This window comes from Trachemys scripta, chromosome 21 (genome assembly GCF_013100865.1).
Source record: "Trachemys scripta elegans isolate TJP31775 chromosome 21, CAS_Tse_1.0, whole genome shotgun sequence".
Lineage (NCBI taxonomy): Eukaryota > Metazoa > Chordata > Testudines > Emydidae > Trachemys > Trachemys scripta.
Window position 1 is genome coordinate 17,330,802 of NC_048318.1, and position 13,138 is coordinate 17,343,939.

Genomic DNA, 13,138 nt, shown 5'->3' on the forward strand with positions numbered 1-13,138 from the left:
GGTTAATATTCAAAGAACCTGGCTAAAGATTCTGGCTGGGGAGCCCTCCTCTGCTGAGTATGTTAAAAGTGGTGACCAAATTTCTAAATAAGGCTCTTAATGTTAGTGGGGCTAACGTAAATACCAGGAGTTATCCAAATGGTTCCCTCTGCAGGATCAGGCCCTAAAATTAATTCCATTTTAATAATCTCAGGTAGAGGTTCTTTAACGCTCTCTTAGCGTGGGTTACAGTAGTGGGCTCCAAAGCGGGTGCACGGTAGGAGGTGTGCTTTTTTGGCTTCATCAGTTCGGGCGGGAGTCCGAGAGGTGTGGCAGGGGGTGCGTGCTCAAAATTTTTTTACTGATGGGGTGCGCGATCAAAAAAGTTTGGAGATCACTGGATTATATCCTAACAGAGAGAAGGCCTCCGAGACATCTCCACTCCCATTAGTCACAGTTACACAAGATCTTGAAATTACATCAATTGCATACATGGAAATGTAACATTAGGAAACATATCTGTATTTTGAATGGTCTCTTTATGTGATTTATCTGGAGAAAGTGAGGAGGAGAGCTAGGAGAATATAGCAAGCCTTCTACAGACCACAGTTTGGTGCCTACTGATCTAAAATCGTACTAACCAAGAAAGGCATCCGAAGAAGTGGGCTGTAGTCCACGAAAGCTTATGCTCTAATAAATTTGTTAGTCTCTAAGGTGCCACAAGTACTCCTGTTCTTTTTACTAACCAGGAAAGGATTTTTAATATGTTGTTTTACAGCTTTGTTTAAAAAAGTGACCCCTGGAATTCTCATGAACTAACAATTTTGGGGGGATTGTGTCTCCTAGGGGTTTGGGGGGGTGGTCTGGCCCCTGTCTGTGTGTGTCATTACACTTTGGGAGCATCCCCTGAGTGGTGTCATGATGCCCAGTTTTGGGGGGCATGGCCCCTGTGGGCCCCTAGTGTCACTGGCCCCGGTTTGGGGAGGGGGTCGTTATACCCGGGGAGGCTCATTGCGGACCACAACTCCCACCAAGCCCTGGGACAACTAAAGGACCCACGTGACCTTGTCCGACGCCTGCACCAATCCAGTGCCGCCGGGCCTCCCCGGCGCCCAATCAGGCGGAGGCTGGGGCGGGCCCTGCCGTTGCTAGGCTTAGCTCAAGCCCGGAAGTAGTTGCTGGCCGGTCCAGGGCAACCCCCGGGCGTCCATGGAAGCGGAGGGTGGGGAGCCCAGGCTGGGGGCCGTCTGCCCCCGCTGGCGCTGCCCGTAGGGACCGGGGGGTGGCCCAGGCTGGGGAGGTGTGGGGGCCCCGTGGAAGGTAAGGCCGCGCTGTCATGCGCGTCTGCTGTAGGGGGCGCGGGTGTGCAAGGGGGAATGGGGCGGGGGGCGAGTGTGCAAGTGGTGAGTAAGTGTGCAAGGGGGAGTGGCGGTAAGCGTGCAAGGGGGTGGCCGTGGGCAAGTGTGCAAGGCGTGGGTAAGTGTGCAAGGGGAGTGGCGGCGAGTAAGTGTGCAAGGGACGGGTAAGTGTGCAAGGGGGAGTGGCGGTGGGGGTGAGTGTGGGTGTTGAATGTGCAAGTGGAGGGGGAAAGCTGGTGCAGGACTCGGTGCGAGTGGGTGTGCACAAGCTGTACCGTGGGAATGGGGAGTGCCATGGGGGTAAGAGTTGGGAGAGTTCCTGCTGAGAGCATGTGGGGGTGCCAGGGGAGTGTGCATACGGAAAAGATGTGAGGGAGCAAGTCTGTGTGCTGCAGGCGTGAAGCCCGTCCCTCATTCTGCTTTTGGCAAGAAGATCATGAAAATCCGTTTCTATGCCAGCACTCTGCCTTGTTGTTTTTAATTTCCTCATATGTGGTGGTTAATGAAGGCATTAGCCACTAATACCAAGCTGGGAACAGCATACTCATTTCATGAGTGTGGTAGGTAGCTCACGGCTTCACAATATACGTTTGTGTGGTGATATATACTGTACACACAAGCACTTTGGTACATGTACAAATTGGGATTCAATTGACTGGAATAAGTCAGCATAGACCGGTTTCAGAGTAGCAGCCGTGTTAGTCTGTATCCGCAAAAAGAACAGGAGTACTTGTGGCACTTTAGAGATTAACACATTTATTTGAGCATAAGCTTTCTTGGGCTACAGCCCACTTCTTGCATCTGATGAAGTGGGCTGTAGCCCACAAAAGCTTATGCTCAAATAAATTTGTTACTCTAAGGTGCCACAAGTACTCCTGTTCTTTCTTCTGCTGCTAAAGACTGTGTGTGAGCGAGATGACTATAAACACTAGTAAAGAAATAAGAATGGAAGCACCTTAAGCTTAAATTGTCCATATTCAGATGTTTTAGGTCACGTATGTTCAGGAGAGAATGTGGAGTAGGATTTGTGGTGCTGCTTTGATCTTGTCGTCTTGAAAATACTGCAGTCTGGGACCTAGTAGGATTAATTGCTGGTTACGTGGCTCATTTTACATAAGAGAGTTAAAAATACAGAGCTGTCTGAGGTCATTGGAAAGGGAAAGGACAGGGAGAGCTCAATGATGGGAGCAGTGTGGTGCTAGTATTTAGAGCTGTCATTGTTAGCGTGTTGACAACATTGCCTGGTACGCTGCCTGCTCTTGATAGTGATGATTGACCGGTACAAAGGCACACAGGAAGTGAAAGACCCACTGAACATCACCAAGAAAAAGTGGATGGTGGTTTTCCGGGGCACTAATGGTTCTTTTGTCTGGCCTTTATGTGGGGTAAAACTATGAAATAATCATCACAAATAAGTGACTGTTCATGTTTAATATTGGGGATAGTCTTCTAATAACTTTATAATTGGGACACGTTATCATCGTCATGGCAAATCCAAAGGGACATAGTCTCCTTGCAGATCAAGTGCCACCTGGATCGATCTCTCCCTAGATCTTTATGGTGGTCTGGCTGGATATTCAGTTTATATCTATCTTTGGCAATCTTACCACACCACTGATGCTTTTGGTAACCATGGTAATTGCTAGCTGTGTAGCAGCATTACTTGGTTCACGTGCTTCATAATATATTGGTCTTCCATTCTAGTAATGTGTCTGTACCAAGAAAGCCACTGAAACCGAACCAGGGCTGATGGAGGCAGTTGCTGGGTTCAACTTCTAATATTCTCATTTCTGATGCTGTCTTGCCACTTAATGTGGAGCAGCTCACAAAGACTATGAGAATTAAAAACCTCAGTCTGGTGTTCTTCAGCACCCACATCTCACTGCCGCACAACAGAGCTGGTATAACCATGGTTCTATGGATCTGTGGCTTTGTGGCATGTTTGATGCCACAAGGTCCCCACAGAGGCTGCTGAAGGGCCTGCAACATGACAGCAGTTGCCGCTATACCAATGTCCACATCGTTTGAGCACCCTCCAGCATCGTCTGTGCTGCTTCACAAGGATATGACGGTTGCCACCTGCTTGATGTCCCATCTAGACAGATTAATACTAAACGGATTGTAATTTGGAACTGGAGGTCGCTTGATGGTGATGGCCAGGGATTAACCAGACCGCTGCTTCTTGTCCAGCTAGATCAGCGATTCACCAATCTGAGCCAACAAGGCAGTGTCATTGGTATGTCTGAAATCTGGAAACAGAAGGGTGTTTAGCTCACTGTCACCGACAGCTGGCTCCTCAAGCTGATCCATAAATGAAGTGGTGCTGATATTGAGTAACGATAGCGACAGCACACAGCCTAGCCGAACTCCTGTGGAAATAGGAAACCAGGTTGTGTATCTGCCACTGACTTGAACACAGCTTTCTGTTCCTTTTATAGCGCTCTTCTGTCATTGACATTATCTTCCCAGGGATTCCAAGTCCTCTCATCAGATCCTGCAAACTTGCTCAATGCACTGAATCAAAGGCCTGATGGAAGTCCATAAAAAGTGCTGCACGCAGCTTATTAAATTAATCCATCTTCTCAAAAAGCAGTCTCAAGGTGAATGACCAGGTCTGAAGCCACACTGAGTATCCTGGCCTTTGCCATGAAGTGCATTGTTGATTAAAGACATTAATATGGAAGCGAAGACTCTCCCTGGGATTGACAAAAGTGTAATACCTCCTGAGTTGCTACATATGGCCTTCTCACCCTTTTTGAACAGAGTAAAAATAATGCCGCCTTCCAATTGTTGGTGGTTATGTTAGTGCTCCAGAGGGTCTGGAAGAGTCTATGCAGTCTTGGTATAACAATACTCTCACCTGTCTTCAGTGATGATAGTAGTGGTGTTACAAACTCCTGGTGCCTTCCCAGGCTTCAGCTTACGGACTGGAATCCGGATCTCTTCTTCGCTGAAAGAAGGTGGCTCTACCGGAACTCCTTGGCCCTCTTCAGGCAGTGTATAATTGAGGAACATCATGATGTGGTCTTGCAGACTCTGGCTGATGCTGCTATCCCGTTTCTTTACTGTATCACCCTCCCCTGCAGACACTGCACAGTTGCATAGAGACTGCAGAGATTGTGCCTGGTGGCAGCCAGTCCAAAACTGGCTGCCTGAGTTGACCACCAGGATTCCCGATCTTTCTTACACAATGACTGGATGCTGTTCCAAAGTTTAACCCGTTCAGCCTCTGCTTTTGCTCATGACCAATGTACCTTTTTTCTTAGCTCCAGCTGCAGTGAGCATCTCCTCACCGATCAGTGCTTGATGTTTGAAGGGCTGTGGCCACAGCCCTGAGCTGGCAGTCATCATTCTTGGTGACTTGAAACTACTCCATTCCTTCAGTCTGTAATGTTGCAACAGCCTTGAGCAGCCCAGAACAAAAAGCCATCTGATACCTCAATTCTAAGAATAGCTTTTGGTTGAATTGGACTAATTTCAGCCCCATTAATTGGCTGTTGAAGTTGGAGGTGCACATTTGTCAGCAGAAGCTGATGGTCATGTCAAGTTTAGCGCCATCGTGAACTTGTACATCCATGACCAATGACTACCAATGATTTTTAACAAAGACATGATCAATAACAGTTCTAGAGAAACCATCTGGCCTATACCAGGACTGCTTGCGATTCTTTGTGTGTCGGAGGAGCGAGTCAGCAATCCCCATATCATTGGCAGCTGTCCTGGTCTGTAGAACCCACTGCGCTTCCCGCTCAGGGCCCCTGTGACCCTAGGAGTGCCTCAGTGCCTCCTGGCAAACTCCAGTCAGGCCTGACAAAGGCACTACACCTAACACATAGTTGTCATGGCATTTATCGATAAAGAATGTCATATAAGGTATCTAATGAAAACGTATAGAGTACTGGCCATTAATATCATTGTGCAGTGTGTGTAAGAACACTACAGGAGGAATTATGGATACTTACCAATATTATGCTTTAAGTCTGTAATCAAACAAAGAGGAAAAACAGGTTTTCTTCCAGACAGGAGAGGATGTAGTTATCTCCCTGTCTCTAATGTTAATTAAGCAGGATTAGCTAAAAACAATGGGGATAACATTCACATATTGAGGCAACAAAAAAAGCAAATGAACGTAAGGACAACATCGACAGCTTGGCACCTACACCTCAAAGAGCAACCAGCGGGGCAAGGAACGTTGTCTCGGGATACACTTCACAGGGTGCATTTCAAAGGTGTCCTGGCCTATAAGAAGAGGGGAGAAAGACCCGAGGTTTATCGATTTACTGAGGAAACCCTTTGTAGTGCTTAGGGGAATCATGAAAGTCTGGATCCTGGTATGTCTGAATTCCAGCAAGCACTACAGGAGAAATTTTAGATGAGAGCCTGTTTTAGAAAAGATTAAATTGCTAGAGTTAAGTTCTAGTCTTGCAGAAACTTTTTGTTTTAACCAGATCTTTCTATTATCTTTGCTTAGTATCATCGCTTGAATTTCTGTTCTTTAGTAATAAACTTATCCTTGGTTTTACTATATGTTCTCCCCCGTGTTGTAATAGGAAAGTGAGGCTCCTCAGTTCACCTAGCAGGCTGGTGTGCGCACTGTCTCTTTGGAGACAGAGGATTTGGTAATTTCTGTGGGTGTCCAGTGGCGGCTGGATGCGGAAGAGGCACATTCTTCCTGGGAGTTTCTGGAACTAGGGTTCGTCAAGTGTTACCTGTAAGGCAAATTCAAAGCTGGCAGAGCTTTGGAGGAGATTGTTTGGCTGGCTAACAGGCTGGGCTGACAGGGAGCTGTCATCCAGTTTAGCTCCATCAAGTCTCTCTCTTGGTAAGAGGGTAATGAGGTCACCTATAATTCTGGGCTCCCCAAGAAGGTGTCACAGCCCCACATGCATATCTGCTAATTGATCTGTAATGAGTGAAATTCATTGATCTCTAGCTAAGGACATTGGTTGTGTTTTCACTACTAGGTGCAGTCAGTGTGTCCCCTTATGAATGGACATGGCAGGACCCGCTATACGCATTGGGGATCAGCTCATCCTAGAAGAAGATTATGATGAAACATACATACCCAGTGAGCAAGGTAACTGGCACCTGCCTTCCTCAGAGCAGAAAAATTGGGCTCTCAAATATTGCAGGAGAATGGCAAAGCAGACAGAATGAGTGATGTTCAGTGTGTTGGAGAGTTGAAAAGGTAGCTCGTGTTAGTGGCACTCCATCCTGCTGTCGGTAGTGCATCAGTAACAGCCCGTCTCTCAAAGAAATTCTGATCTGCCAGGAAATTCAAGCCGGAGGGGTTGCAAGGCAGATTTAGACGTTCGTCCAGTCAGACTGGCAGTGCCCTCACTAAGAAGTGGTGCCGAGTTGGCTCTTGGCTCCATTCCCTTGCAGCCGTTGGGACTGTCACAGAGGAAACCAGCCATCTGGGGCTGAGCAAGAGAGCCGAGCTCCTTTAGGAAAACGAGGGAGGAGATGGTGTCGGCTAGTGGCTAGAGCGGGACACTGGGATTCAGGGTTCTTGGGACCTGATTGTCCTCTTCCTTACACTGGTTTTCACTGGAGTAACTCCTTTGACTTCCAGACAGTTAATTCCGACGTACGGCAGTGAGATAGTAGAATAAGGCTCCTGGTTTCCATTCCCATGGATATACCTCGGTTTGTGGCTGCCTCTGTCTCCCACCCCTGCAGAGTTCAGCCTTGCCTCGCCCATTGTAAGATGCTCCCTGGCACATAGGCTGCACAGAGCTATAGAAAACATCCCAATTCTAGTGTCTTCAATGAGGGGGTTTCCCAGCACCCCTGGGCTGTACTGAGCACAGGTTTGCACAGGAACGCACAGCCTTGCTTGTCTGCCCCGCACTGTCTTCTACTGACTTTTGTTTCCTCTACTTCTGTTCTACTACAGAAATTCAGGAGTTTGCCAGGGAGATAGGGATTGACCCTGAGAATGAGCCGGAGTTGATGTGGCTGGCCAGAGAAGGCATTGTGGCTCCTTTACCTCAAGAGTGGAAACCATGGTGAGAACTTTAAATCAGCACTATTTCAGTAGATTGCCAATCTCTCCTTGCTAATCCCTCTCTAGGTGCTTGTCAAATAAGTAGGGGAAAGTAGCCTAGTGGTTAGAGCAGGGCACTGGGTATCAGGGCTCCTGGGTTTTATTCCTATCTCTGTAACAAAACCAGTTTGTGATCCTGCGTAAGTCACTTCCCCTCCATGCCTGTACATGCCCCTGTAAAATGGGGATAATACAATACCGTACTTCACTGATGCTTAAAGAATGGTGGCAATGCTGCCCTTGCCCTAGGGAGAGGGAAGAAGTAGTTTGGGAAATGAGCGTGATGGAAGCAGGACTGTGCTGTGGGGCAGGTGCTCCCCCATCCTGTGTATTTGGGGCTTTTCTGGGGCAGCATGCTCCGCTTCTGCTAGGCACCAAAGGGAGCCTATGGCCAGCGCTTGTAAAGCCCTATATGTTCCTGAGATGACCAGTTCTGTGGCCACACACAGCAGCATTGCTGCCAGCTGTGTGTGCTGATTCGCGGGCACAGAGCTGATGCCCTGACTCTCTCCTGTCTTTGTGTTCTGTTTTCCCCACATCAGTCAAGATATCACTGGCGACATCTATTACTTTAACTTTTCTAATGGCCAGTCCACATGGGACCACCCTTGTGATGAACATTACAGAGAACTTGTGATCCAGGAGCGGGAGAAGCTTTCGGCTCATGGCAGCATTAAAAAGAAAGACAAGAAGAAGAAAAAAGACAAGAAGGAGAAGAAAGACAAGAAGGAGAGAGAGCCAATGAAACCTGCTGCGGTGAGTACACCTGAGGTGCTTGTTAGGGAGGGCCAGGAGAGCCAGCCTGAGCGTAAGTGACCAGCTGCGAGTTGGTGATGGCTGCTACTTATTGTGGTATTAGAGGCTAGAATGAATGACGGGTATGAAGAGGCTGTGGGGGGGCTGTGCAGAGGAGCAGATGGAGGCAGGCATAGCATCACTTTTCAATTATTGTTCTTTAACTTCATTTTTTAACAACTGGGCCAAATCCCTTAGTAACCTGAGGCCAGAGGAGAAATTGGCTTGTTCAGGGAAGCAGTTACTGCCAGTTTCACCCTCAAGGTCACTAAACTCAGCACTTGGTTTTCTGTAATGCTCCCAATGACTTTATGGTCTGAGGGGCCGTGAGGTGGAAGGAAGACAGGGCTCAGTGGATGCTCCCTCCCTCCAGTCTTCCTCTGGGACTGTGGAGTTGCTATGGTTCCAGAGGGGCCCTGTGGTGGCATGAGTAGTTCAGAGCCTCCTTCCTAAATCAAGTCAAGGCTACTGCAGGGCCCAAAGTGTCTCTTGTTTTGTTTGTGCTGGCCAAGGTTTTCGAGCCCATAGTTCTTCACAATTGATTGGGCCAAGGTATCAAGATGCTCAGGTGACTTTGAGTTAGACGGGTCAGTGGCACACCCAGAATGTCTCTAGGATCCTCCTGTTTCCTAATGCTTTGCCGTACCCACGTTTGATCACAGGCCCTTGCAGAACATGGGCTCAGAGCCCTGAACTCAAGCCATTCCTCTTACTTCCTGCCTTTCCAGGATGGAGTGATTGCTGTGCTTAGATGGTGGGTGGGTGGGTTGTAGAATTTTTGGAGCAGTTTTTCTCATTGGAAGGAACAACCAATGTTATTTATGAAGTAACTGTGCACCTGTTGCTATGGTTTCTAGGCACCAGGCACAGCCTTAAAAGCAATAGATTCATCTGTTTTGCTGTTGGTTGGCAACAAGAGTAGTCATCCCAATGGCAAACCATTCCTCCCTTTTCAAATAGAGAGAACTTTCCCAGTTCAACCAGTAATTGGGTAAATGTCAGGCTGATAAGATGTGCCTTGCACCAGACCTTGAAAGCCAACAAACTCTCGGGGGTAGAATCTTCCAGGCAGGGACCTCCATGGAAAAGGCCCAAGCCTTCAATTTGAGGGACTTCTGATAGTGTTTCTTATTTCAAATGCTCCAAGTACATCCTGTTCCATTTTGTGCTGTAGACGAGTGTATGTATCGGATGTTGTGTATTTTAGTTATCTGCTAATATTTATTTATTTAGGAAATGCAGCCAGAGCCAGGGATTCTTCCTTCAACATCCTTTTATCGAATGTCCTCTCCCATCCTGTCCTCTGAGTGTGCAAGTCCTGATCTAGATCAGGTTAGCCAGATTAGAAACGAGGGCTTTCTTAAGAAAGGTAAAGGAAAGACCTCTGAGAGACCACCAGAGACAAGTGACTCAAACAGACAGTTTGCAGGGACTTCCCCAAATAAACTGCAGCCACTTCTCACAGCAAAGTCCAGCAGAACTCACCAGATCTTAGCTGATGTGGAGAAAATTTTAGGAAGAACACCATCTTTTAGCAAATCGGATGTAGACAACCAGCAGGGCCAAGACAAGTCCCCAAAAATTGGAGACCAGCCTTGTCTTGTTTTTTCTGACTCGGAGTCTGAAGGTTTAGATGTTGTTAGGACAAAGTCCATTTCTTATGTGTCAAAGAAATCATGTTCACAAGACATTGAGAATGGGAGAAGTGTCCTTGATTCCCCCGAGGTTCTGGAGGACACAGGTATGCTCTTTGTTGAGGAAAAGCTGTCTGACAACCGGAAGAAGGAGGAAATGACAGGAGAGAGTGTCTGTCAGCCTGATGACGGCTTATCAGTCAGAGGAAGATCAACAGGGCCTGGTGGTGATAAAGAAAGAGGCCCAGGTTTATCACAAGCCGATGAAAATGAAGCTTTCTTGACCCCCAGTGCCCCTGACCATATTTTTTACAGCAGGAAATGTGAAATGATTCTCTTTGATGCCAGTCCCACAGAAGACCTGAGTTTGATGGAGGAGGTTGATGTTCACTGTCCCCAACGAGAGCTGAGGGCACACAGCAGAGCAGCTGAGAGCAGAAGGAAGAGAAAACTTCAGGATCAGGCATTGAGTCAAGCCACCAAACTTTGCAAGAGCAGTGAGGCTGTCGGCAAGTGTGAGAGAGAGAGCTCAAAGCAGGCCGAGTTTGTTGAAGGAGCAGGCCTAGAAGCAGCCCCGAGAAAAGACCTATTCGACAGCCCCCCGGCAGTTCCTGAAGTGACTGCAGATACATTACCCTACACCAGACGGGTAGAAGTTTATGCTCCAGCAGGAGCTGATATTTCTGCATCAGAGCCTGTTTCTCTCTCTGCTGTACAGCACAAAGACAAGGAGAAGGCTAACGGTTTGGGGCCTGATCCCGACAGCAGTGTTACAAGCAATTCAGCTGATCATTTTGCATCACAGATTTTGGGAGAGGTTGATAACTTCTCCTGGGATCTCCAGAGCTCTCGTGAGTCTGACAGACAGACAGACCTGGTTGCTGCTGCTAAAGGGCCTCTACCCACTCACCCTTTCACAGGAACTCTCCCAACTCCACCACAAAGCTCAGCCAATGGGAAGTCACAGAGTGACTGTAACTCTGAGGATGAGAAGTTCTATCCGCATGTGCAGGAAAACGATCAAGTACGTAGTCAGGAACATAGTTGTGTCAGTCTTAACATGAAACTGAGTAGGTCACATGATGCCCCTGAGAAGAACAATGAGGGCAGACAAGAAGAAACAGGAGAAGGAGAGCAAAGGACAGAGCCAGTTCCTAGAGGGCTAGAGGCAGATTTGTTCACAGAGGGTTTACAGGTTTCTCCTGGTTGGCTTTATCGGACAGCTGAGTGCCAGGAAAGCAGCAGGCTCTGTCGACAGGTGGAAGGAGAGTTGACCCAGAGTGGAAAAGTGACTGAGGATTACAGCAAACTGGAGCTTTGTGAAGGAGCAGGCAGTAATGAGGTAGGCAGCTTAGATTTAAAAATCCCTCTGTAACAGGTCTGCTGTTCCATTATAAATGAATCCGAGGAGTTGAGAATGGGCATTTTCTCTCTGCTGAGCTAAGTTTCAGGAGAAAGGGAAATTATCTTCCTGGTGGTAGTCACATGAGCTGATGTGACAGGTATATTTGGGGGTTTATTAAAGCTTTGAGGTGCAGGATGAAAAATACCCTCCTGCTGACCTTCCTGGCATGGTAAGCACTACATAACTTACATCCTGGATGAATTCTACAATAATACAATATTATTTCTGTCTTCTGAACTATCAAACAGGTCACACAGAGCAGTCCATGGATTGGGATTATTACATTTAATTACAAAGTCATCTCTAGGAACATCTCCCTTATTTGTTTTCCACTTACTTTGAGGCTTCAGCTGAGATCAGGGCTCACTGTGCTAGCCACTGTCCAAACAAAGAGACAGACCCTGCCCTGAAGAGTGAGCAGTCTAAATAGATAAGATAGACCAATGGTGGGAGAAAGAATGTGTCCTCATTTTACGGACAGGAAGCTGAGGCACCAAGAGTGATTTGGCAAAGGTTATGTAGGGGGTATGAGCGAGCCAGGAATTAAGTTCAATGCCTTAACCACAGGGCCACCCTTTCTGTTAAATTCAGAAAAACAAAGGTTGCATGAACTTGTTTTCTCATGGAAGTTGAGCGTTAGCACAGTGCCCCTCCCCCTCAGCCTTTTGCAGGTAGGTGCTGCACAAACTTCTTTGAGCAAACCTCAGTCCTGACCTGAACACCACTGCTGTTGTCTTATGACACATCTTGATAAACTCAAACCAGGTAAATTCATGGGAGAGCAGCAAAGGTGGGATAGGCTGGTGCCATCTCTGAAAGCAGTCTTCTCCCTCTTTCCCCTTCGGCCCCGCTCTTGGGAAACCAAAAGACTCCAAAGTACCCATTAAAAGTGATGCCTCCCTGCAAAGCTGACCGTGAATCCCGGGGACATGGGAGTACGCAGCAGATGCAAGCAATGCTCTCTGACTGTGTTTTGCTTTGAATATCACGGGACAAACTCTCTGCCCTTCATATCTTGATAAAACAATTCACTCCAAAGTATTCTTGTTTCTTTTTAGAGCTCCCACCTCTTCATTATTAGGACAATTATCCTGGGCTACAATTGCCTTGTTAATTAAACAAAAATCCAGGTAGTATTTAATGTTGGATGACAAGCGCTCAAGCTGTTTTGCTCTGGCCTGCAGCTGCATGTGCTTGAAGCTTGCTCTTCCTCCCCAAGAGGCAGCACAGTTGAGCATCCCCCACTGCTATAAGATACACTAGTTTTGGGCCATGGTGCTGTCCTCCACTGCATACAGCGGGAGGTTCCTCGTCGGTGTGAAGTGTGTCCTGGGCTGGCTTGTTCTTTGTTTCATAAGTAATTGCTTCAGTTTAATAAGGACTTGCCAAATCATGTGTTCTGAAGAAATAAAATAAAAGGTCATTGTGTGTAATGTTAATGAAGTGCTTTGCTCCCGTATTGCTGGTATCCAGCTGTGACTCCACTGAATTGCTAGCTTCGATTTCCAATTACCAGCATGTGGTAGCACCCCCTTAGCTGATAATAACTATGACTATAAATATCAGATAAACTGCAGATTATCCTGAAAGTTTTAATTAGCTGAATGGAAGTGAGTTTTTCTTGCTGAAGGACAACTAACACCCCCAGCTTCACACACACAGTTAATAGCCATCGGTAGAAAATCACTAGTTAAGCCGAGAATGTGTAATTTTCACTATAACCATTGATTTGGCAACAACTTGGTGGAGGAGAGAGCAGTGTGCGTTTATCTTCCTTCCCCGTCCCCCAGTGCGCTAGTGAATTAACTGTGTTTTCAGTCTGTAATTTTGTATAAACACTGTGTACAGGAGACTGATCTCCTGACGCCCACGTGCTCTGCTGAAGAAATGCTACAGAGTGGTGCTGGGAAACCATAGG

At 47.2% G+C, this 13,138-nt stretch overlaps 1 protein-coding gene across 7 annotated transcripts in view; it reads left to right on the plus strand.

The window, feature by feature from the left end:
* Positions 1–1,164: 1,164 nt before the first annotated feature.
* The window catches only part of CEP164 (centrosomal protein 164), a 72,912-nt gene continuing 60,938 nt past the window's right edge, over positions 1,165–13,138 (plus strand). For 5 of the 7 annotated variants that reach the window (XM_034754559.1, XM_034754562.1, XM_034754561.1 and 2 more), the window contains exons 1-5: positions 1,165–1,299; positions 6,302–6,414; positions 7,237–7,348; positions 7,929–8,142; positions 9,415–11,157. In XM_034754559.1, the coding sequence (XP_034610450.1) occupies positions 6,327–6,414; positions 7,237–7,348; positions 7,929–8,142; positions 9,415–11,157 (2,157 nt within the window). In that variant the 5' untranslated portion in view covers positions 1,165–1,299; positions 6,302–6,326. The remainder of the gene's footprint in view (positions 1,300–6,301; positions 6,415–7,236; positions 7,349–7,928; positions 8,143–9,414; positions 11,158–13,138) is intronic. The other 2 variants (XM_034754564.1, XM_034754565.1) reach the window with 1 other exon arrangement.